This window comes from Poromitra crassiceps (genome assembly GCF_964638095.1).
Source record: "Poromitra crassiceps genome assembly, chromosome: 8".
Lineage (NCBI taxonomy): Eukaryota > Metazoa > Chordata > Actinopteri > Beryciformes > Melamphaidae > Poromitra > Poromitra crassiceps.
This window is the reverse complement of record NC_139629.1, coordinates 9,856,766-9,883,233: the sequence shown is the minus strand read 5'-3', so window position 1 is coordinate 9,883,233 and position 26,468 is coordinate 9,856,766. Positions and strand designations below refer to the sequence as shown.

At 45.7% G+C, this 26,468-nt stretch overlaps 1 protein-coding gene across 1 annotated transcript in view; it reads right to left on the bottom strand.

The window, feature by feature from the left end:
* LOC310781155 (glycophorin-C-like) overlaps nt 1-26,468 on the bottom strand; it is a 60,653-nt gene that overhangs the window by 21,963 nt on the left and 12,222 nt on the right. The window contains exon 2 of the mRNA XM_083641698.1: nt 18,788-18,922. Coding sequence (XP_083497824.1) covers nt 18,788-18,875 — 88 coding nt within the window. The 5' untranslated portion in view covers nt 18,876-18,922. The remainder of the gene's footprint in view (nt 1-18,787; nt 18,923-26,468) is intronic.

Genomic DNA, 26,468 nt, shown 5'->3' with positions numbered 1-26,468 from the left:
GACCTTACATTTTGACAATGCAACAAGAGAACCCTCCCCGCCTGCTGTGACCTTACATTTTGACAATGCAACAAGAGAACCCTCCCCGCCTGCTGTGACCTATACATTTTGACAGTGCAACAAGAGAACCCTCCCCGCCTGCTGTGACCTTACATTTTGACAATGCAACAAGAGAACCCTCCCCGCCTGCTATGACCTTACATTTTGACAATGCAACAAGAGAACCCTCCCCGCCTGCTGTGACCTATACATTTTGACAGTGCAACAAGAGAACCCTCCCTGCCTGCTGTGACCTTACATTTTGACAATGCAACAAGAGAACCCTCCCGCCTGCTGTGACCTATACATTTTGACAATGCAACAAGAGAACCCTCCCCGCCTGCTGTGACCTTACATTTTGACAGTGCAACAAGAGAACCCTCCCGCCTGCTGTGACCTATACATTTTGACAATGCAACAAGAGAACCCTCCCCGCCTGCTGTGACCTATACATTTTGACAGTGCAACAAGAGAACCCTCCCGCCTGCTGTGACCTATACATTTTGACAATGCAACAAGAGAACCCTCCCGCCTGCTGTGACCTATACATTTTGACAATGCAACAAGAGAACCCTCCCCGCCTGCTGTGACCTTACATTTTGACAGTGCAACAAGAGAACCCTCCCCGCCTGCTGTGACCTTACATTTTGACAATGCAACAAGAGAACCCTCCCCGCTTGCTGTGACCTTACATTTTGACAGTGCAACAAGAGAACCCTCCCTGCCTGCTGTGACCTTACATTTTGACAATGCAACAAGAGAACCCTCCCCGCCTGCTGTGACCTATACATTTTGACAGTGCAACAAGAGAACCCTCCCTGCCTGCTGTGACCTTACATTTTGACAATGCAACAAGAGAACCCTCCCCGCCTGCTGTGACCTTACATTTTGACAATGCAACAAGAGAACCCTCCCCGCCTGCTGTGACCTTACATTTTGACAATGCAACAAGAGAACCCTCCCCGCCTGCTGTGACCTATACATTTTGACAGTGCAACAAGAGAACCCTCCCCGCCTGCTGTGACCTTACATTTTGACAATGCAACAAGAGAACCCTCCCCGCCTGCTGTGACCTTACATTTTGACAATGCAACAAGAGAACCCTCCCCGCCTGCTGTGACCTATACATTTTGACAGTGCAACAAGAGAACCCTCCCTGCCTGCTGTGACCTTACATTTTGACAATGCAACAAGAGAACCCTCCCGCCTGCTGTGACCTATACATTTTGACAATGCAACAAGAGAACCCTCCCCGCCTGCTGTGACCTTACATTTTGACAGTGCAACAAGAGAACCCTCCCGCCTGCTGTGACCTATACATTTTGACAATGCAACAAGAGAACCCTCCCCGCCTGCTGTGACCTATACATTTTGACAGTGCAACAAGAGAACCCTCCCGCCTGCTGTGACCTATACATTTTGACAATGCAACAAGAGAACCCTCCCGCCTGCTGTGACCTATACATTTTGACAATGCAACAAGAGAACCCTCCCCGCCTGCTGTGACCTATACATTTTGACAGTGCAACAAGAGAACCCTCCCCGCCTGCTGTGACCTTACATTTTGACAGTGCAACAAGAGAACCCTCCCCGCCTGCTGTGACCTATACATTTTGACAGTGCAACAAGAGAACCATCCCCGCCTGCTGTGACCTTACATTTTGACAGTGCAACAAGAGAACCCTCCCCGCTTGCTGTGACCTATACATTTTGACAGTGCAACAAGAGAACCCTCCCCGCCTGCTGTGACCTATACACTTTGACAGTGCAACAAGAGAACCCTCCCCGCCTGCTGTGACCTTACATTTTGACAGTGCAACAAGAAAAAGTTGTTGAGAGAGCGATATAGTCACACTCCAGTGGAAATTTGAGGTCTCACATTTCATTTCCACACATATGCAACACCTTTCTACAGTGTTCGGGGGGTATTCAGAAAGAAAAGAGAAGTGTCTGAAGTTTTTTATTTTTTTATTTATTCCCCTGTGTCTATACTGGGAGTGGAATGAATGAGATACCCTGCAGTGTTTTTGTTTTTGTTTAAAGAAAAATGCATGTAGATGATAATGCTGGTGCTCAGAATGGATGGCCAGCAAACAAAATCAAGTCAAGATGCACATAAAAAATGCAAGTCAGAAATAATATTGAGTATTTCATACCATATCATTTCAGTGGGCTAGATTATGAAGTACTGAGCGAGTTATGGTGACATCTGGGAAATTGAATATGACCTCAGAGGTCACTGGGCCACATAGTTATTTAGTCAACTGAGAAGATGATTATGTTTCAGGACCACAGACTCAAACATCATATTGGAAAACAGACCTGGAAGGGTTGGTTTGGGATTCTGCTGCTCTGAATTGTGATAACTAAATGGCCCTAGGCAGTTTAGGCAAACACTGATATTTCCATTTTATATAGGATAAACTAAGTAGTAGAGAAGGAGCCAGCACTCGATGATGTCCTTTTGAGGGTTTTTATTCCTGTTGGTACAACGTACGCGTTTCAGCACAACGCTGACGAAGGCTACGTGCTGAAACGCGTACGTTGTACCAACAGGAATAAAAACCCTCAAAAGGACATCATCGAGTGCTGGCTCCTTCTTTACTACTTATTGAAACTCTTGTGCCTTGCACCTAAAACTTTTTTTTATCCGGTGAGTGTGCGGGCTGATAGCTCCCCAGCTATATCTGCTTTGAATATAGGATAAACTAACAATCGTTGCTATTACAAGTACATGTGTGCTATGTGGACAAAAAGTGTACAGTGTGCAATGTGCATAAGCAATGTGATAGCACCATTGATGGCCAAATGTCATGCACTGCCCCAGGGAACCTCTACCTGTGCAGCCTTTTTTTCTCGATTTTTTATACCCCATTAGTGCTAATTTTAATTTATTTATCCTGGTTTGCTGCTCCGCCCTCTGCCGATCTGGGGAGAGCCGAAACTGGCTCCATGCTCCCTCCGAGACATGGACAGTAGCCAGCCGCTTCTTTTCACCTGACAGGGGAAGCTTCACCGGTAGGACATAGCACGTGGGAGGATCACGCTATTCCAACACGTTCTCACTCCGAGCACGTAGCATATTGACGCTTTGTCCCGTCCCTTATGCGCCACTTGTTACTAACATGGTACCCTTGAGCGACCCATGAAATGACTTGGGCTTTCCGACTAAACTCAATGCAAACCCATAGAAGTAATCTTTGACGCTTATGGCAACTGCTCCCCCATTAGCCTAACTGCTCCCCCATTAGTCAACTGCTCCCTCATTAGCGTCTGGGGGGAGGTTAGGTTTAGGCGTGGGGGGTGGGAGAGGTTAGGTTTAGGGTCTGGGGGAGGTTAGGTTTAGGCATGGGGGTGGGAGAGGTTAGGGTTAGGGTCTGGGGGAGGTTAGGTTTAGGCATGGGGTGTGGGAGAGGTTAGGTTTAGGGTTAGGGTCTGGGAGAGGTTAGCTCCTCCAGACCCTAATGGGGGAGCAGTTGACTAATGGGGGAGCAGTTAGGCTAATGGGGGAGCAGTTGCCATAAGCGTCAAAGATTACTTCCATGGGTTTGCATTGAGTTTAGTCAGAAAGCCCAAGTCGTTTCATGTGTCGCTCAAGGGTACCATGTTAGTAACAAGCGACGCACAAGGGACGGGACAAAGCGTCAATATGCTACGCGCTCGGAGTGAGAACGGAGTTCCCCTCTCTCCGAACAGGCGCCACTAACGACCAGAGGAGGCACCACTTCAGCGACCAGGATACTGCATGTTTTGGTGTGGGGTTCCTATATGAAGGAAACCCCCAGGGGGCACGGGGAGAACATGCAAACTCCACACAGAAAGGGTTAGGGTTTTTTTTTTTTATTACTCAGAGTCTGAGAACACCTACTGAGCAGACAGTGGACAGAAGAAGTGATGGACTATCTGAGGGAAGGATTTGGTGATAAGAGATCCTTGACCAGTTCCAGAGGATAAAAGACTTGCATAAAATGCACCAACATTTTGCCTATAGTCCTTTAAATGGGGTACCAATACACAATAAGTATGTGACCAAATGTAGGTCGGCTCCAGTCCAAGTATTGTTTGGTGACGGCAAGCTGAGACTGAGTCATAAGAGCAATGCCCTAATAATTAGACCCTGCATGCAAGAAACATTCAATGACCTTTTTGGGCTCATACGTGGAGAGCGGCCATGCGTCAGATTGAACATTCTGAAAAACCATGAGTCACTTTAATCATCTATAATAATTCCAGGACCATCTGTGAGTTTGTGAGTTTGTGTCTATAAAGGCGGGACTGTCTGTATGAGCGTGTGTGTCGTTTGTGTATCTTGAACCGTTTGTCTGATTGACTTCGAACTCAGCACTCTGCTGGGAACCCTGCAGAGTGCAGTGCCGAATTTCATGCAATTTGACTGATCGGAAAACAGGTTTTTCCTGCATTTGCTGCATAAATGTGCATGAATCATCATGGTTTTGTGCCGAAAGTCAAAGCCATCGCAACTGAGCATGCTCAGAAAGTGGGTTTGCCCCGAAGTCAAAAACCAGTGCAACTAAGCATGCTAGGAACATTCCAGGACTTGTCGTAGACATTGTGACATCATCAATGATGTCATAAATCCTACCGTGCAGAGAAGTACATGTAGGACCGGTAGAGTTTGTGTAACCACACCAGTGATTGAAATTCAAACACAGTGAATGAGTAAACAGGCACTGCACTAGTGTTATGAAATCAGAGAAAAGCCAAATCATTTGAGGAACATTTTCCTTGATTGCCTTGATTCAATCCCTGATTGCCATATTATGGCAATATTGCCATACTATGGCAATATTGCCATATTATGGCAATCAGGTAGATTGGGTAGAAATTGTTTTAATTGTGGGGTGAATATTATATGAGGTTCAAGAGGCAATAATGAGACTTTATCTTCTGTGTTCACAGAAAGTTATTTTGGATGGTTGCAGACCACACCACTGTGTAGCCTAATCCTGTCATTATCCTTACTTTATTTGACTTTTGCCAGATTTGTTTCCCGCGCGGTCTCCGAGTTCAGCTGTGTGTTCTGTGAAATGTTACTTAACGAAAGCCGAACAATGGTATCAGTGTTGCGGCGACTTCCTCTCTCTAGGGCAGGACATCCTCAAGGGAATACTGTGAGAAACCTCCGGTCTCACTTCACAATTCACATTGTGTTTGGTGTCCCTGCAGCTCAGCAGAAGAAGAGGGCGCACCTTGCACGCACGCACGCACGCACACGCACACACACACACACACACACACACACACACACACATACATCCATGCACGACGCATGTCTGAATACTGTATATCGCCTGCATGGGTCGAATCCACCCACTCCACTGAGTTGACTGCTTCTGGAAATGGAGGGTAATGAGTTGACAATTCAGTCTGATATCAGGCTACTGGACAGACCAGCCAACAGGAAGGGGGGGGGGGGGGGTTATCCCGGGGAGGGCCCTCTAATTGTCTAATTTAATTGGATGGATGAGGGTTGGGTCCGTATGGGATCATTTTGTCCTGGGCCCGGGCAAGATACACAGCGGCCCTGAACGTACACAGAAGTACAAAAGCATGCAAACACTATACACACACAAATTCTTGCATGCACGCACGCACGCACACAGACACACACACACATGCACACACCCAAGCAGACGCACATTAATTTCCTGCAAAGAGGTTTTCAGCTCTCGTCCTTTCTTCCTGGCCGCCTTGTGTCCAGCTGTATCTGGCTGGGATGAAATGGAGGTTCTGCGCTCCGTATCTCTCCCAACCACACATCTGCAACACTGGAGGACAGGATTTTCTCAGTGCTTCTCGCCATTGTTTCCCCCCCCCTCCACACATTGTGTATTGTAAAAGTCCAGCGAGCCAGCAGCAGCTGACCGAGGCCATGGGACAGTGTGTATGACCCACAGCCAGCTTATTAGCTATAGGACATCTTATGACAGGATGGGATGAGCGGCTCCAGGCGTGGCCGGGCCGCGGGCTGACCGGGGACAGATGGTGCAGCGGGGTCTCGTGCTCCCTGCTGCCTCGCGCGGCGCCGCCCGTGGGGATGAGCCGGGAAGAAATACAAATACAAAATGTTGTGTGTTGTTCTTCTCTGCAGTGGACGGACCACGGAGACACTATAGTGAATGAAGAAGACGATGCAAAACAAGCTGAGCCTTACAGAGCATGGCAGATTTCAGTGGGCGGGAGGCAATGTTGTTGCTTTGTTTGAACAAAAACCCTGAGAGGTTTGTCTGAACTGTGTTCAAAACATTTGCAGAGAGAAGTATAGTGTACTTGAGAGAGTTCAAGCCACAATTATGCAACTTTTCTACATTGAAATATGCATAAAAAAAACACGTGTATTCATACCTACTATAAATGTAGGGGAGGTCCGGGACGAATGAAGCACTTTTTGTTTTTTTTGTCATTGTGTAAAGATTGTTTCAGCTGGAGTTATAATATTTTCATGTAAGCAACCTACACATGTCCTCTGGCAATACCAACCGTAGTTTCGTTCCATGGGTCAATACATCAGACGTCATCAGATGGCAACCAGAAGCTGCGCAATGCTTAATTTGTCCCACAGTGAAGGGACAAATAAAGCACAGGCGGGGGACTAATGCAGCGGTTGTGAAAAAGGCACAAAAACAGCCAGGTAACAATTTTTTTCTGGCATTAATTCCTTCATCTTTTGGTCATCTAAGAAACTAAGTATTATGAAATACATTTTAATATGTTATATGTTGCAAATTAATATAATTATAACGTCTATCTATATATTTTGCTGATGTGATGTGATCAATATTTTACCTCCCTTAAATAGCTTATCCAAAGAAATATTTGAATGTGTGCATTTTTTTGCCCTCTGTCCGTGGTCCTCTTCCTTATGCGAGGCATTGTCCTGCAAGCACAGATAAATGCATAGCCTATTCAAGGCAATTGGAGCAAAGTGCTTTATTTGTCCCCCGTGCGTTTCCCTGGATGAAAGCTAAGCTAGCACAAAGGATATGCTAACATTACACACAAAACAATCATTGAGCTGTAGTCTACCGATAGGTCTAACAGATGAATAGCGTTAGCAGCATTAAATAAATAAATTCCAACACGCTAATAGAAAAATACACAGTTTGCAATATTTTACTCGCGTTTGAAAATAAGACGAAAAGGCAACGTTTTTGCGGATATCTCCGCCATCCACTGACTGGCCGAGCTGAAACTTCACAGGAAGTGAGGTACCAGGAAGTGTAACATGGGGGGAAAGAATCGTCTTCCTGGGTTTTGTCAAAGATAGTATATGAGGACAAGCTAATTCCGTCCCCCTGCTTAATTCGTCCCGGACCTCCCCTACTATAAATTGTGTTCATTTGGCTTTTCAAAGATGTTGGGATGTTTTGGGGGCATTTGAGGGTGTGTCGTATGGGCGTGGCCAGCATTGAGCTGGGTATGCCCAGAGCCGTATAATAGAAGAGTTCCGACATCTCCATTCAATCCAATGGACCAGTTTTTTTCCAGGAAGTAGAAAGTGGAACTCTTGAGTTAAAAAAGCAGCACTGTCGAGTTGCAGCAAAATAGACAGTTTGTGTTGTACTTTGAAAGGGTTTTTCATCCCTTGAATCAAATTGTACATTATCAGCTTTATTTTAGCATGCAAAAGTAGCGCGAGACCCATTCCTGGCTGTTCATTGGCTAATGAGTCTCGTATTTTGGTCCTCCGATGACGCCACTCTCTTACTAGAGGACACTAGGTATGCCTATCAAAGTTAGGCTAGTGAGGAAGGAAGGAATTGATAATTGATTGGGTTTGTGTGTGTGTGTGTGTGTGTGTGTGTGTGTGTGTGTGTGTGTGTGTGTGTGTGTGTGTGTGTGTGTGTGTGTGTGTGTATATATGTATGGGGGGGGACTCAACTCATCCACCACCGATGTGTAGCCGCCCTGGGTGATGCACGGTAGCCAGTTTGTGCCAGAACGCCCAGCACACATCAGCTATCATGCTGTTGATGACTGAAAGTACCATCGAGGGATGATTAGGTGGCCATGATCGAAGGGAGGCCCATGTGTAAATTCTAGCCAGGGCAACATGGGTTACACCCCCCCAGGGCACCGGGGTTACACCCCCCCCAGGGCACCGGGGTTACACCCCCCCCAGGGCACCGGGGTTACACCCCCCCCAGGGCACCGGGGTTACACCCCCCCCAGGGCACCGGGGTTACACCCCCCCAGGGCACCGGGGTTACACCCCCCCAGGGCACGGGGTTACACCCCCCCAGGGCACCGGGGTTACACCCCTACTCTTGTGAAGAGTGCAGATGGGGTCTTTAATGACCACAGAGAGTCAGGAGCTCGGTTTAACATCTCATCCGAAGGACGGCGCTCACTCACAGGACAGAGTCCCTGTCTCTGCCCTGGGGATTTGTGGATGGGGATTTTATTCGTGTGACCAGAGGGAAGAGCACCTCCTACTGGTCCTCCAACACCACGGTCTCCCATCGGAGGACTAACCAGTTAGCCCCGCTTAGCTTCCCCAGCAAGACAGCGATATAACACAGGCTCCTCCCACAATAGAGGAAAGCAGTAAGAAAAGAACATCTGCGTTGCTTTTTTGCAAACCTTCTACTTTTTCAACATCTGTGGAGGCTTTATGTTCCCTCAGGGCGGGGGCGGGGCTTATGATACACTGTCCTTTTTTCAAGGAGAAAGGTTGAGTCTCTTGGAAACTTTCAAGGATTGATGGTTAGTTTGGTCTGCTCTTGTGACAAAACGTGTCTTTGATCAATGTGTAATCATTTCTCTGGTTCGTTGAAGCATTTGTATCTGGTTTTATGGTGTATTTATTACTGGGGGAGTGTTACCCCATGGAGAATCGGAGAGCTTGCTGGACACATGCCGTCCAGCGTCCCCCTGCAGGCCCGTTGCTGCCTGCATGGATAAGGAGGAGGGAGTGTCTGCTGGGGTTACTGAACAACTGCCCTCTTATCTGGAGCACAGTGCTGGAGGATGGCGTGGGGAGGAGGATCTGCGGGCTCTCAGATAAACAGAAACTAAACGCCATTCTCTGCCTCTGCGCTGTCTCCCTCTCCGCTGATTTCCAAAGACATCTTCAGCACAGCCACAAAGAAAGTACCTCCAAAGCCCGCAGCTCTCAAACTCAACACATCGTCTTCCAAGTAAGCTGGGAGTAGGTGGCTTCCTATTCCAGCTGTTTGTTCTCTCTCTCTCTCTCTCTCTCTCTCTCTGTCTCTCGCTCTCCGCCTCACTCCTCTTCTCTGCTGTGCACTTTTTTTACTTATCGATTTCTCTCCATCTCATTCCCCTCGAAGTGCACGTCGGCCGTACTTCCTCTGCCTCGCGCTCACTGTTTCATTCTGTCACTCTGCATTTCTCTGCCTCTGACTGAGTCTCCCTCCTCCAGCCGGCGAACTCCCCAACGCTCTGTCATCTCGTGACCTCTCTCTCGCTCTCACCGCTTCTCCCATCTCCTCCCGGGGAGTTTCTCGCAAAACACTGACAGAGAGAGAGAGAGAGGGAGGTTGAGAGAGAAAGAGAGAATTTGAAAGTCTCCATGTTGTGTCAGTGCCTCCCCACCTCTCGCTAAGGAGTCTCTCCCCGGTTCGTCAGCTCTGGCAGCCCTTAGACGAGCCAAGGTCAGCTCGGCTGTCTCATCTCAGCTCCATCTGATGCACGGAAATGGAGAATCCCTACATGACGCCGCGCCGAATTCTTGCTCTTTTCTTTCTTCTTCTCATTTAAATGGCTGCAAGCACGGATCAACAACAGGGAACAACACCCACACACGCGCCGGCGGACATGACACGTATACAATTAAATATGCGTCCGTGTGCATGAGCCAAGAAGCCCACGGAAAGCACATTGTTATATTACACTATTTGCTCTATTGTCCTATTATCTGCTCATCACCTGCACACAAACAAACAAAAAACAGCCCTGCAAGAAATTCAACATAAACAACGAGGCTGGCAGGTTTCTGTTATGTGTTGAAAATATGCATTATTCATTGTGGCTGGTATTGTTTTCATTTTGTGGTGTGTGTGTGTGTGTGTGTGTGTGTGTGCGTGCGTGTGCGTGCACATGTGTGTGTGTGTGTGTGTGCGCGTGTGCGTGCGCATGTGTGTGCGTGCATGTGTGTGCATGCATGTGTGTGTGTGTGCGTGTGTGTGTGTGTCATCTTGGCAAAATGTGGTCCTGGAGACACCGGGTAGTGAGTAGCAGGAACTACCACAGAAGTGGTTTTGAGTACTATGCCAGGTGTTTATAATAGGTCTGTCTGTCTGTCCGCCCACCCACTCGCCCGTCTGTCTGTCTCTATGTGTGCGGACAGATTTTGTTAGCGCGACGTGGGAAGTTGTTTTAATGGCGATCACCAGGAGTGTTTTTATGACAGATATGTACCGGCGCTCCGCAGGAAGATTTAGAGCTTGGTCTTTCAGAGAAGGAGCTGTGCCTGCAGGCATGGTGACAGCTGTCAAAGTCAAAATCAAATTTCCAACTAGCACTTTGGGGACATTTACGGGGCCCTAAGGGGACATGAGAAAAAAGAAATCTGGCTATTCCATGGGCATGAGGAAGTTTCCCATCTGCACAATAAACTTTCTCGTGCCCACCACGGGAGAGTTTCTGTTGCACAACAGTTTTCTGTGCGTACCAGAAACTTGGAGATTATTGTTATTATTATTATTATTATTATTATTATTATTATATTTTTAATTTGATTTACCCATGTCCCCGTTTGGTCCATACATTAACAGCCAAATGCAATAGGTAATTCATGCTTGCTTAGCATAACTGCCCATTTTTGACCTGGACACGCCCCCACCACCACCACCACGACCACCCCAAATGTAGTTCTAACGTAAGTTCAGTCGGGAAGACTATAATCTGCACTTTACACTTCCTCAGTTCACTTCTTATTTTCTCCACCCCTTCAAATCTGCTCGCATGCTCAAAATAGCCTGTCAACTTCCGGGCTTCAATTGAATAATCAGCTGTTTGCCACCTGGTCTCTATTGTAGCATTGTCAGGAACCAGCCGAGAGTCAGGATCTAGTTACCGCACTTTATTCTTTGAACACAGGTCCGGGCTACTGTCAGCCGTAGCCCACGCCAACACAAACCCCACAACACACACCGAAACCCCGCTATCTCTCCTAGCTTCTCTGCTCTCCCCAAACACAGCCGTCTCCCTCAGGCTCCACACACCAACTCCCCGAGCTGTTCCCCGCTCTCACAGCTCCCCTCCCCCCAGCCAATCACAGGTGACCCCTCTCTCACCCCCCCCGCCCACTGGCTAAATGTCGCCTTCACAGACCCCCCGTAATTCCCCACAGACATGTCAATCCCACAGTTAACCCCCATGCACAGAACAGTACAACACACAACAGTAGCACACAAACCCAACCCGTTACACTATTATCCAATAGCATGGCGTCACATCACCTCTCACCCCACACACCTCCATTGTAAGCCTATCACATTGCTTTTCACCCCTCATCGTAAGCCTATCACATGGCTGTTGTCCTATTAAATATGCTCGTTTCTATCCATTCAGCCTCCCAACCTTACTGCTGACAAAGTCACACCCACCACCTCCTCTTCTCCACCCAGTTTTCACAGACCCATCAGATTCTTCAGTCTGAAGAGTCTAATCAGTTTCAGAAGGAGAGGCATCACCATCACCACCACCAGTATATAGACTCTACAGGGGGATCTATCTGGCTGCTGCTCATGGCTGATGCAGCTCTATCTCAATATCTCCCTGTGGTGTCTAAGCGCCAAAGACTATTAACAACACCTCATTCTTATCATATTTTCTGTAATGCATCATTCATTCACTATTGTAATACATATTATTTTATTCATTCTCTGGTATCTAGTCTCTCATGATTGAACTATAGTTTTCTTTCCCATAATACTTTTATTGTCTTAAAAGATTCATAATTTACATTCAGCCAATGTAGGCTACATGCAGGCTGCAAATATAAAGGGAAATGTATCATTAAATGTATTCATCTCTGCCTGCCTGGTGTGCACTCTCTCTCTCTCTCTCTCTCTCTATCTCTCCCTGATGCCTGTATTGACATATGCGATACAATGACATTATTTTCTTTCACTTGGCATGGATTGCCAGAGGAGTAGGTCTAAACGATTTGATAATATTACAGCTTATGGTCACTTCTCTCCCTATACCCGAGGTGCTCGGGTATAGGGCTATTTGACATTCTGCCAACCTGTTAGTTTAATTTTGTTCTTGTTGTGCTTGGTATGAATTACCGGAGGATGTCGCAAGGAAAAGCTCGACTCATGGAGACGCATGAGATAACACTGCAGTTCACGGTCTGAATTTGTAACTGTCAACTCTTCTCTTCTCTCCTCTGCCTGCCTGGCTTGAGCTGTCTCTCTGGCTCTTTCTCTCTCTCTCTCTCTCGATACCTGACAACCACTAAGTGAACTAAGTGACTTTTTCAGGTTTTCGTTTTGTACTTAGCAAGAATCGCCAGGGGAAAAACTGGTTTCAAACAAAGCTCAAATACCGTAGGCTGAATTCTCACCTCTCCCCCTCTCTCTCTCTCTCTCTCTCTCTCTCTCTCTCTCTCTCTCTCTCTCTCTCTCTTCAGCCAGAAAATAAATAGTTGTACCATGTGGTCACACAGGCAGGATTTGAGATAGCAAGCTGTCAGTCATGTACAATTATCTATGCCTCCTCTCGTTTCACAAGTGGCCGACGTGGAAAAACTGTTATAAGCCAAGGGCAATGTCACCATTCACAATCCAGCAAAAACTAAATTGGTAAAAAAAGAAATAGAGATACAAAATAATAGAAACAATCAAAAAATACATTAATTACAAACTACCAAATGTAAGCTACTGCTGCTGCTGCTGCTGCTGCTACTACTACTACTACTACTACTAATAATAATAATAATCAATAAGGATATTAAAAAAGGATAATAAAAAGTTACGTTCAACACTTCAATGTACTTCTTAAAAATCCTTACTCAAATTCTTTCCCCATCTTTGCAGACCACCTGCTTTTTTGGACCCAGTGCAGCATGGCCGGATTTATGTTGTAATCATTGGTTTGGCATAGATTGGAGACTTCAGAGTTCATGTTTATCAGAAAGTGACAGCTTGAGTCATAGCAAGTTTCTTGATCTACTGTACACTAGCTCAGAATGATTTGAAAGCAGTTCATTCTAAAAGAACTCCCCCACACTTTTACAGGAGCTGCATGATTTGCCGACAGCCTCGTTCTGCCGCTAATCAAAACAGTATGAATGGGCTTTGACATTTGATGAAAAAGCCAACAGACCTGTACTGTATGTGCCGGTGAAGAAAGCACCGGTAAGCCTTTTTCTCTGCCTTGAAAAGAAGCGTTTAAAATAAATCGCTAGGGAAGAACAGACTTTGTAAGCGGGTGCACACAATTAGTTATTACCTTCAAATGCACGGCAGCGTCGGCTATGAATGTAGGAAATTAAATCAAGAGTCACATAGGTGAGGGGAGTTGCACAGAACAAGCCCCTCCTGAATTTACTGGATCAGCCCAACACTGATCTGCACTCCCTTCTCCGCTTACTTTTCTAGCGTTGATTTGGACAAATACATGCTTATCGCGCAACACCAGCAGGCCCCCGCCGGTGCCGGGGTCAGAGGATGGCGATATATACGAGCGGATGTCCCACCTACATCCGTTCGTATTTCTCCAATCACCTGCATCGATTTGAACTTCCTCCGGTCTGAAGCCTTTTTGCGCCCCAACTTCCTTTGGCCAGGCTCCGTGTGCGTGAATGACAGACTGTATAGACCAAATCACCGTGACGTCACCATGTAAACAACATTACTTCTGCGTACCACTTGGGGAAGGCGGCAGGTTTAAATGTGCGTGTTGTCAAATAAATGCTGTCAAACCCTCTCGTTATTTTCGGCCGACTACTTTCAATTTAAATGTTCAAACGGTTGGTAAACATGCTTGTCCGACGTATCTAGCCTTTCTTCTGTGTTTGTTTTATGTAGTGTTAGCTAGCTAATAACGTTTGTTTACAACTGACTTGTAGCATCAAGTCTACTCTGGTCTGGTCTGGTCCAACAGGTAAATTAGCTAGTCTGGTCTCCACTAACGTTAGTGAAAGTGTTGTTATGAATGATATTAAACAACACAACATGAACGAACCATTTTTGTCTTCTTTGTCTGTTTTTGTCTTCAACACGTCAGTTTGTGACGTTCACCGCCATTATAATGTGTGGACCGCAGGGGTAACCGGAAGTAAATGTAAACATCCCCGCTGATTTGGTCTATAGGATGCAATCGCAGCATGTAGAAGAGACAGTCTGGCTTGAGAGACTATAGGGAATAGGGGCCATAGTTAGGGATAGGAAAGAGTCAGGACTCGAGGGGTGGGATGGGGGAGTGGCTAGAGGGATATACGTGGTGGGGAGAGGGGGGGGGGGGGCAAGGGGTCGTATGGATAAAAAGGTGCTAGAGAGTTGGGATTTGAGGGGTCAATCAATCAATCAATCAGTTTAATACATGTCCCAGAAGGGCACTTTGGTTCACATCAGACAGTAGTGGAAATTACAGTACATAAACATTTGTTGCAATATGTACAGATTCCAAAAGACCATCTGCTGCCCTCAGTCGGGTCGCCGCGTGCGCAGCGCCACCGTTGCACTAGCTCCTCAAACAACGCAAGTGTCTATTCAGTCCAAAGTTCAGGCGTGGGTGGGTAGGGGGAGTGGCTACAGGGATGTAGGTGGTGGGCGGGGCAAAGGAGGGGGCGAGGGGAAAGGGCCGTAGGATAGGAAGGTGGTGGAGAGTCGGGATTCGAGGGGTGGGTAGAGGAAGTGGCTATAGGGGGCTGTGCGGGACGAGTGTGCAGTGCCATAAAGCTGAATGGCCACACCATCGTGCCGTGGCCATGCCATCATTTTGGCCGTACCATTGACTACCATTAATTGTGCTAAGCTAACTAGCGCTTGCTATTTTTCTAACGCACGCACAGAGAAGAGAAGCGACTCTACCTTCTTGTCTTACTATTGGGAAGATGTCAAATAGGCGAATCTCCCAACATGTTGGCGCGCGTGTTCCTTCAAAGCGTTGTATTTGTTCTGTAGGCCATAGTGACGAGGGCATTCTAAAACGACAAATCTCTCAGCTTCAACTTCATGGTAAATGGACTGCATTTATATAGCGCTTTTATCCAAAGCGCTTTACAATGTGCCTACATTTACCCATTCGCACACCGAAGGCGGCAAGCTGCCACGCAGGGTGCTGGCACGGCCATCGGGAGCAATTTGGGGTTCAGCGTCTTGCCCAAGGACACTTCGACATGCGGACTGGAGGAGCCGGGGATCGAACCACCAAACTTCTGATTAGTGGACGACCTGCTCTACCTCCTGAGCCACTGCAGCTGCACATGTTTTCCGCCCACAGCCGCCCAACTTCACGTTTGGTCAAATTATAGTCCGTTTGTACAAACCCACGGAACACTTAGTAGTGCGCTACCAGTTGCTGCTGCTGCCGCTTCTTCTGTTTACCCAGACACTTCTGTCACTCGGCTGACACTAATCAATGTTATCCACTCCGTGCTTGAGGCTCTGAAAAGGTTGATTATTAATGCCTGGAACACATGGCCCATGTGTTCCAGGCTCCAGCTCTCTAGCTCTCATACTGTACAATACAAAGCACAGCACACTGAGTCTTGACCTATAGCCCACTGTGTTGAAGACACACTGTACTCGTCCTCTGTATTTTGTCAATACAATTCTAAATGGCCTTCCAGCAGATGTCTCGTTTCACAGCTGGCAGTGAACTGCCACCCCGTGTGCGCATTCAATTGTGCTCCCTTTCAAGTTCTGTGAGATCTCCCAGTGGTCTTTATAGGAATCAAAGTGCGCCACCTTGGCGGGGGGGGGGGGGGGGGGGGGGGAGGGGGGGGGGGGGCATGCCATACGTACAGGGCTGCAGGGAATCAACAAACAGCTCTTGTCAAAACAGATGCGCGACAGCAAACGCAGACAGGACAATGCGAGCACCTGGAGTGGCAAGGGAAAGACGGCGACTGCATGTTTTTCATTGCGCTGTAAGACTCCTGACCTAGTAAGGTTTAAGCACTCAGTGTGAAACACAGCCTTATGCTCAAAACATCTCCGGCGCCATCAAACTTTCTCTCTCTCTCTCTCTCTCTCTCTCTCTCTCCCTCACGGCCAAACAAGGTCGGCTGTCATGTGCGTCTGCAATGTGTGTCCCCAGAGCTGCGGTGAAAGTCAGTCTGTTGTAGTCCCACTACACACCAGTCTGCACACTATTTTCCAAACTCCATCCCCCAGTGCAGATGGAGTAGACAGTCATATTGGAGTCAGCGTTTCTGAATGTCACACGCATTATATATATATATATATATATATATATATTTTTTCCTTTTCTTTTTTTTCCTTCATATTAGGAGAAAGGAAAAACTTGAAACTATAGGTAGGAGCATATACAGACATAACACACCCGTGACAGCATGGAGGACTAGCCTAAAGCTCTTTGGCAACAGCGATTGCTTTTCTGAATGTACAACTTGGCCGTGCGCAACAGACTTGTCTTACAAACTTGTTTTACTTGCCTAATGGCCCATTTCCACCGCTGGTATCAACGCGGCCCCGCACAGCTCGTCTCGCTTTTTTGTCTCATTCCACCGATCAAATACGTGGACAGCCCGGGTTGAGTCGGGGTTGAGTCGTGCTGCTTTTGGTCCCTGCTCGGTTCCAGCACTGTGGACCCGGTACCATACGGTGACGTGAAAACACTGCAGACGACTGATTGGTCAGGCAGAATCGTGTTTACTGTAGGCATCTACTGTCAATGCTGGATACCAGTTCAGTGGGGCTTACCTTCTCTTCTGTTATTTCCAGAAGTTATTTATTTTGTGTTGCTGCCTTCGGCTCTGGTGAAATAAAATCGATGTCCTTGCTCAGCTTTAACATGATGGTGGTTTTCAATTGTTTTGAGAGAGAAAAAGTCAGCTCCTCGGGAAGCCGCTTGGCTTGGCTCCACTAGGCCGGAGGCGGGGGTTTAGTGAAGCCGCGGTCTTGCCTGGTGAGTTGCCGCTGGGGTTCTCCCCATAGCGCCTCTCCCGTCCCCCGCGCAGTGCATGCATGTGAGTTTGAGTAACAAAGTGATATCCATTCTCCTAGCCGATTGTCACATTTGCCCAGGTCATTTAGACGCACCAGTATTTCATAATCAGTTTAAAAGTTCCGTGTATGGATTTAATTTTAACGTTATACGTTATAGCCTACTTCGGCTATGGGCGGAGGGCAGATATGCGGTCGCTATGACGACCAGGTGTGGGCGGAGGCGAGTAAACTTGCTATGGAAACAGTCTATATCAAGTAGAGCCGAGTAAGACCAGATCGAGTAGAGCTGTACTGTGCTCTTATATGTGGTGGAAATGAGCCATTAATGTAACCGTTAGCCAACCATTAGCTGAAAATGCTGTGTCCAATTTGTGTTATTCCAGCAGATTAAAATTCATGGTGGAGGAATGTAATACAAAATGTGTGGTGGCGGAACATTTTCACATTATGCCCCCAGCATGTAAATCTGCAACAGAGTTTGTGTTAATTTCACATATTTGTGTGTGATCACGCTTCACATTAGCCAAGTTTGTTCGAGCTGTTTCTTCTCAAGACAGTTTCCTATCCACCCGTGTAATCCTCCCAGCCTTGTGACACCTGTCTGGGCGAACGGAGCAAATCACTAATCACGTCCAGCTTGGAAAAAATCTTGTCGATAAATATCCCTTTAAGAGCGCAGTGCATCATTTTTAATTTTCTACTGTGGCTAATGTTAGCGGCTAGCTAGCTATGTTACATGGCAGTAAAACGCTGCACTGAATGACCAAATTGATATAACTTTTAACCATTTCGAGTAACACGGTTAACTTTCCACACGGATCACCAGCGTTAGTTTGTTGTTTATAACCATAACGTGGCTATATTTGTCACGTTCTCTATCTAACTCTGATACACTGAAAATACTGGGAGGCGGGCCATAGCGTCTCTGTCGATGATTTGATTTGACAGTTCTGGGCACTGGCGTTGACGTTGGCCAATCCTGGCGTGTTCCACCCCCAAATCTATTGAGTTCTGGCGCAAAGCGAGTGGGTTCCAAGACAAAACAGTCTCGAGCCAACTATGTTATTTTAGAGCAGCGCAGTAAATACAATATTCCTGGAATGCGAGTTTAACTAAACAGTTACATGTCCTCTGCATTCTACATCAAATTAAGACATTACCGTTTGTTTTATTTTGTATGTTATACTTATTGGCCAAGTTATGTTATGGGGGAGGAATTCTGCCAGGGTAAAGAAGGAAGTGTAGGCGGCCATCTTGCCTGCAGAGTTTTCAAATCAACCGTTTTAGGAAATGGCAAGCTTCAACAATCAGGTCACTTACTGTAAACCGGACCTTGTACCCATAATTATTTTTTACAGCGGGGCATTCAAAAATAAGGTGGATAGTAACCTACTGTATAACAAATCTTCATTATCAGATGTGTACTCAGAACTTGTTCTTATAACATTGATGACTGCATCTACACCACCAACACCACAACAATAGGTAGCCTATCTCTCTTTTAGCTATTTGCCTATACAGTCAGTTCTCGAGCAGACCTCTATGATGGTGCCAGCTGTGGTTGCTGCTGGGAGCTTTGTGATGCAACTGCAAAGCCTCTTTTGAGGGATACTCACTGGTCGCCATGGGCAGCGTCGTGGGCGTGGCCTCGGCTTCTGGCTGAGGCTGGGTTGCGATAAATGCCATAACTGAAGAGTTCTGCATGCCAATGTGGTCTTTGGGACGTCCAGAGGGGGGAGTGAGGGGGACAGCTGACAGGACAGAGAGAGAGAGAGAGAGAGAGAGAGAGAGTTAGGTATGGTGACAGTGAAAGAGAAAGCTATAGTAAGTAGTAGGGGAGGGTGAAAGTGAGAGAGAGCTATAGGTGATATGTCAAGGCTGTGACACTGCTCTCTGGTTACACGTTGCTGTGGGACAGGAAATGAGAGGAAATGAAATTCCTCTTTACTTGCCTATAAATAAAACTGACTTATAATGACTGTCTCCCCACAACACAGTTTCACTGCGCACCCAGATACACATTAACACAGAAAGTTGTCACTTTACAGCATCTAACTGACATCTTACTACTTGATTTTTACCGAGTAGCAAAACAGACTATTTACATCACAGATTATTACTTTAGACTTCTGCCCCATACTCGCCACCTCCCCCTTAAAGGTCCAGTCCGTAAGTTTTAACTATTACTGACACCGGTGGCCGTTAACTGCAGGCAGCGTGTACACGAGCTGGCGCGCGTGCACAATACTCGCACGCACCCAAGCCGCTGCCTGGCAACAGCAGAGGTGTTGGTTGCTTTGTAACATTATCTATCTTTATCTTTCTATCTTTATTGTTTATTTGAGCAGGGACAGCAGTGGCGTGCCGTCCATTAAGCGAACTAGGCAAATGCTAAGGGCGCTTGAGCCGTTAAGGGCGCCAGAGAGGGTAAAAAAAAAAAAAAAAAAAAAAATTTTACAAATACTTTTTCATGATAATAGGCCTACTATTATTTTACAATAGTACAATAGTAGACAAAAATAAGAAGAACAACGTCTTAAGTCTTTAAATAATAGTGAAATCATTTTTCTAATTCTGGCTTTCTGGCTGCCCGGGCTGCAGCACTTTCACCATGGTCCCTAATCCATACCACCCCACCCACTGCGCGGCCACGCCCCCTTCTACCTGCTCGGAGCTTTTTCCCAGAGTGGGGGAAGGGAGCTGGAAGGTGGGTGCTGAGGGTGCTGCAGCACCCCCTGGTGGCAAGAAATGGATTTTCGAAATTGTTGGATTTGGCTGTCTTGTGTTTATACCACCAACAAGATGCATTAAAAAACAGTTTGTGCTTCCCAGCTCTAATCTTATTTCATACGCTCTCTCTTCAAAAGTGTTTGATTTTCATCATAATCTGGTTTTCCATAATAATAATAATAAATATAGCCGCAAGCGGCGATGCGGGGTCCAAGCTTCCGGTGACTTGGGGGGTGTATGTCAGATAATATAGACACTGAATTGCACATTTAATCAGAGTTGGTATGTGCACAAGTGCACAAAGTTTGGTTGAGATTTGGTGACCTGACCGGGTTCAAGCAGTAGTAGCAGTAGTAATAGTAGTGTTAGTGTATATCTGTGTAAGTGTGTGTATATATATGTGTGTGTATATGTGTGAGTATATGTGTGTGTGTGTGTGTGTGTATGTGTGTGTGTGTGTGTACATGTGTGTGTGTGTGTGTGTGTGTGTGTGTGTGTGTGTGTGTGTATGTGTGTGTGTGTGTGTGTGGCGTGTGTGTGTGTGTGTGTGTATAGGTGTATATGTCTGTGGCAATGTGCACTGGAGCTAGCGGCTGAATTACACCAACTAAGGTACAACCTTGCTACAGTGAACATTTAAGCTAGAATCAGGGTGTAAATGACATTTTCAAGTCAACTTGGCATCTCAGGGCTTGTGGAGAGTTTGATTACACCAGGTGAGCAGTATGGAAGCATTCTATCTATTTGTTTATTTGTATGTTTTTGCTCATGGTCAACTTCACTCAGCAGACAGCTCTGTGCCTGTTGTGGTTAGAGTACAGTTCTATCTCTGTGTGTGATGCGTCCAGAGTGCTTTACCCAGTACAGTTGGAGTACAGTACCCAGTTGGAGGTTTCATTCAGCAGGTTTCAAAGATAAGTTGAATTGGATGTTAAAAAACGTTCCCTCTATACTGCCAACTGTCTTGCACCATCTCCATTCATCAGTGATTCAGTGCACCTGGTACAGAGCCTGACCACAGCCCAACTCTGATTGGCTCAGAGTGATGTCAGTCACACTGCAGGATTACAAGCCCGCCAACTTCTGTTTCATGTAAAATACATTGGTGATACATTTTGCAGTGTAAACATTGGTGAACTGAGTTTACAATTATCAAATTATGTGTTCTTAAGTTAAAGCAACTCTGCTCAACATGTGGTAAAATATCAGCCAGGATGAGCGGTTAATGAGTGTCACACCTATGAACAGGTGAGGGCAATGTGACCCCTCAGCACTGGACCCAGATAAAACCACAAGGAAAGATGGCAGGCACACAGCAGGACAAGGTGCAGGGTGATTTTATTTTCCCAACATCAAAAGTGACAGTGAGGCAATCAGCATGTTGTCTGTGGATAAGAACACAAACAGAATTATTTACCCAAATACACAATGTTAACAAGCAATCCAAATTACATCAAACTAGCAATAAACAAACAATGTAACAATCAATTAAAGCAACAATAAACAATATATTTTAACCATGCTAAAGAAAAAAACATATGCAATTCACCTTTAAGGTCAGCATGAGTTGGACTGGCTCACAGCACCTCTGTAGCAGCAGACTGGGGTTTGGGGCAAGTTTTGCACTTCTTTTATAGCCATAGCTCCACCCATCTCCCCACCCACGTGGCACAATCCACAAGTGAGTGAGTGAAGCACTCTGGGAGATGAAGTACACCAGTGGTGGCCATTTTAGTGTGCGTGTGCGTGTGCGTGTGTGTGTGCGCGTGTGCGTGTGCGTGTGCAAACAGACAAAATAGTCATAGGAAGTAGTATGTTTAGCAATAAAAAACAATATAACAATCAAACAAACAATAAACAATATATTTTAACCATGGCTAAAGAGAAAAACATATGCAATTCACCTTTAAGATCAGGATGGCTTGGAATGGCAATTCAACAATGGCTAACAAAACTACAACTTACTTAATAATGCATCTGAAGGGAGGATAAACACCAAAGGACCGAAACACCAACACAGCCTCTACTGCAGTAACGGACACACACTGAGTGTAGAGGCTGATTAGCGTCTTAAGTGCAGGTGTGTGGTGATCAGTCCAGAATTAGGTGCAGGTGTGGTGTATATGTGTGTGCGTGTGTGTACGTGTGTGTGTGTGTGCGCGTGTGTGTGTGTGTGTGCGCGTGTGCGTGTGTGTGTGTGTGTGTGTGTGTGCTTTTGATGACTATAGCCAGCACCCTGCATTGCAGCTTGTCATGCAGTCCATTTACCATTAAGGACATGTCTGTATTACACACATAATCCACCACTTTACATTAAAAGTCTGCCCTGAATGGAGATGTTTGAACTAATTGGTGTGGGTTGTGCTGTTACAATGGAAGTAAAGTAAAGGTAAAGTCCCACTGATTGTCACACAATGTGTGAAATTTGTTCTCCGCATTTGACCCATCCCCTGGGGGAGCGGTGAGCGCCGCGCTCGGGAATCATATGGTGATCTAACCCCCCAATTCCAACCCTTTGATGCTGAGTGCCAAGCAGGGAGGCAAATGGGTCTCATTTTTATAGTCTTTGCTATGACTCGGCCGGGGATCGAACTCACGACCTCCCAGTCTCAGGGCGGACATTCAGACCACAAGGCCACTGAGCTGGACACATGAGTGACAAGGATAATTCAGATTTAATTCTCTTTTTGGACCTTTCACATCTGAAGACACAATAATGTATTGGAATGTTTTTCCTTTCATATATCTGAAAGAAGGCTCCCAGCAAACACAATTACATCATGATGATGTTCTGATATCATCTTTCAGTGACGTCCAGGACTAGGCCAAATCACAGCCGATTTGGGGATCATTTAGACATCTACACAGGAATGTCAAGAGGACGTCGAAATATGACGTTACCATAAATAGGCATATTCAGTTATTCTGCTATGTACACAGTGTGTATTCAGCAGCGTTATACATAATTATATCCAGATTAACCTTTATTCTACATTTTCAAAAAATAAAACAGTTACCTGGCCGTGGTTTGAACCCAGGACCTCCAGCTTTGGTGTCTGCTACTTTACCCCTACACCATCCTTCCACAGCAATGACAAGGCATGGATATAACCTTATTATGGCATAAACTTGTTTTTATTCAAACGTGGGTGTCAAGTCTTTGTGGATCGGGCATTACTGTGTGACATCTAAACCAACTATGTATTATGCTACAGCAGATGCAGAACCCCAAAACACATTAACCCCACCCAAAATGCTACATTCCAACTTCCAGTAGTAGTAGTAGTAGTAGTAGTAGTATTAGTAGTAGTAGTAGTAATAGTAGCAGAAGTAGTAATAGTAGTAGTAGTAGTGTTGGTAGTAGTGGGAGTGGTAGCAGAAGTAGCAGCAGTAGTTGTAATTGACCGGTTAATGAGTTGTGGGCAATTTAGTGTTGGCGTGTGTTTCATTAAAAGTTTAGAGATTTATCATTTCAAAACGGTTTCACGTATCCAAAATCCTTTACTAACCTTAGGTCGGGGTAGCCCATAGATGACCCAGAAAAAGTTTTGTGTGATTTGGCCAAACGGTCTAGGAGGAGCTCGCAAAAGTAGGTTTTTGATCAAATTCAAAATGGCGGAAAATCTACCACACAGAAATGGGCGTGGCCTAGTGGGTTAGATACATGATGCTCCAGGGAAACCAGTAGATGTGGAATTTTGATTCTACAGCTCGCAGTTCAGAAGTTATGGACCGACAAACATGAAATTGGCTATTATAGCGCCACCATCTGGTGGATTGGTGTAATTTTTTTACTCTGAGTAGTGGGTGATGTCGTGAACCTGTGTGGAAAGTTTGGGTGATGGGGGGTGTATGGTTTCTGAGATCCACACACTTTTAGGGCAGGAAAAGAACAAAAGTAAATACACAAAAGTTTAAACATTTATCATTTCAAGACGGTTTCACGTATCCAAATTCTTTCTAAGATTTTAAATCAGGGAAGTCCAGAGATGACACACAAAAAGTGTGGGCTCATTTGGGCAAATGGCCTAGGACGAGTTCGTTTTTTTTTTTTTTGAGAAAGTCCAAGATGGCGGAAAATCTAGGCACACGCAAATGGGCGTGGCCTATATGGATAGATGCGTATTGATCCAGGGAATACAGCCGAAGTGGAATTTTGATTCTACGCCTCACGGTTCAGAAGATATGGACCATAACGCAAAATGGTCTGTTATAGCGCCACCATCTGGCCAATATGGCTAATTTTTTGTCTCTGAGTAGTGGGGCACATTTCCAACCTATGTGCAAAGTCTGGCTACTGTACCCCTTACGGTTTTTGCCGTGCATACTGTTTTAGCGGAGAATTAAAAAAAAAAGAATAATAAATATAGCCGCAAGCGGCGATGCGGGGTCCAAGCTTCCGGTGACTTGGGGGGTGTATGTCAGATAATATAGACACTGAATTGCACATTTAATCAGAGTTGGTATGTGCACAAGTGCACAAAGTTTGGTTGAGATTTGGTGACCTGACCGGGTTCAAGCAGTAGTAGCAGTAGTAATAGTAGTGTTAGTGTATATCTGTGTAAGTGTGTGTATATATATGTGTGTGTATATGTGTGAGTATATGTGTGTGTGTGTGTGTGTGTATGTGTGTGTGTGTGTGTATATGTGTGTGTGTGTGTGTGTGTGTGTGTGTGTGTGTGTGTGTGTGTGTGTGTGTGTGTGTGTATGTGTGTGTGTGTGTGTGTGGCGTGTGTGTGTGTGTGTGTATAGGTGTATATGTCTGTGGCAATGTGCACTGGAGCTAGCGGCTGAATTACACCAACTAAGGTACAACCTTGCTACAGTGAACATTTAAGCTAGAATCAGGGTGTAAATGACATTTTCAAGTCAACTTGGCATCTCAGGGCTTGTGGAGAGTTTGATTACACCAGGTGAGCAGTATGGAAGCATTCTATCTATTTGTTTATTTGTATGTTTTTGCTCATGGTCAACTTCACTCAGCAGACAGCTCTGTGCCTGTTGTGGTTAGAGTACAGTTCTATCTCTGTGTGTGATGCGTCCAGAGTGCTTTACCCAGTACAGTTGGAGTACAGTACCCAGTTGGAGGTTTCATTCAGCAGGTTTCAAAGATAAGTTGAATTGGATGTTAAAAAACGTTCCCTCTATACTGCCAACTGTCTTGCACCATCTCCATTCATCAGTGATTCAGTGCACCTGGTACAGAGCCTGACCACAGCCCAACTCTGATTGGCTCAGAGTGATGTCAGTCACACTGCAGGATTACAAGCCCGCCAACTTCTGTTTCATGTAAAATACATTGGTGATACATTTTGCAGTGTAAACATTGGTGAACTGAGTTTACAATTATCAAATTATGTGTTCTTAAGTTAAAGCAACTCTGCTCAACATGTGGTAAAATATCAGCCAGGATGAGCGGTTAATGAGTGTCACACCTATGAACAGGTGAGGGCAATGTGACCCCTCAGCACTGGACCCAGATAAAACCACAAGGAAAGATGGCAGGCACACAGCAGGACAAGGTGCAGGGTGATTTTATTTTCCCAACATCAAAAGTGACAGTGAGGCAATCAGCATGTTGTCTGTGGATAAGAACACAAACAGAATTATTTACCCAAATACACAATGTTAACAAGCAATCCAAATTACATCAAACTAGCAATAAACAAACAATGTAACAATCAATTAAAGCAACAATAAACAATATATTTTAACCATGCTAAAGAAAAAAACATATGCAATTCACCTTTAAGGTCAGCATGAGTTGGACTGGCTCACAGCACCTCTGTAGCAGCAGACTGGGGTTTGGGGCAAGTTTTGCACTTCTTTTATAGCCATAGCTCCACCCATCTCCCCACCCACGTGGCACAATCCACAAGTGAGTGAGTGAAGCACTCTGGGAGATGAAGTACACCAGTGGTGGCCATTTTAGTGTGCGTGTGCGTGTGCGTGTGTGTGTGCGCGTGTGCGTGTGCGTGTGCAAACAGACAAAATAGTCATAGGAAGTAGTATGTTTAGCAATAAAAAACAATATAACAATCAAACAAACAATAAACAATATATTTTAACCATGGCTAAAGAGAAAAACATATGCAATTCACCTTTAAGATCAGGATGGCTTGGAATGGCAATTCAACAATGGCTAACAAAACTACAACTTACTTAATAATGCATCTGAAGGGAGGATAAACACCAAAGGACCGAAACACCAACACAGCCTCTACTGCAGTAACGGACACACACTGAGTGTAGAGGCTGATTAGCGTCTTAAGTGCAGGTGTGTGGTGATCAGTCCAGAATTAGGTGCAGGTGTGGTGTATATGTGTGTGCGTGTGTGTACGTGTGTGTGTGTGTGTGTGCGCGTGTGTGTGTGTGTGTGCGCGTGTGCGTGTGTGTGTGTGTGTGTGTGTGTGCTTTTGATGACTATAGCCAGCACCCTGCATTGCAGCTTGTCATGCAGTCCATTTACCATTAAGGACATGTCTGTATTACACACATAATCCACCACTTTACATTAAAAGTCTGCCCTGAATGGAGATGTTTGAACTAATTGGTGTGGGTTGTGCT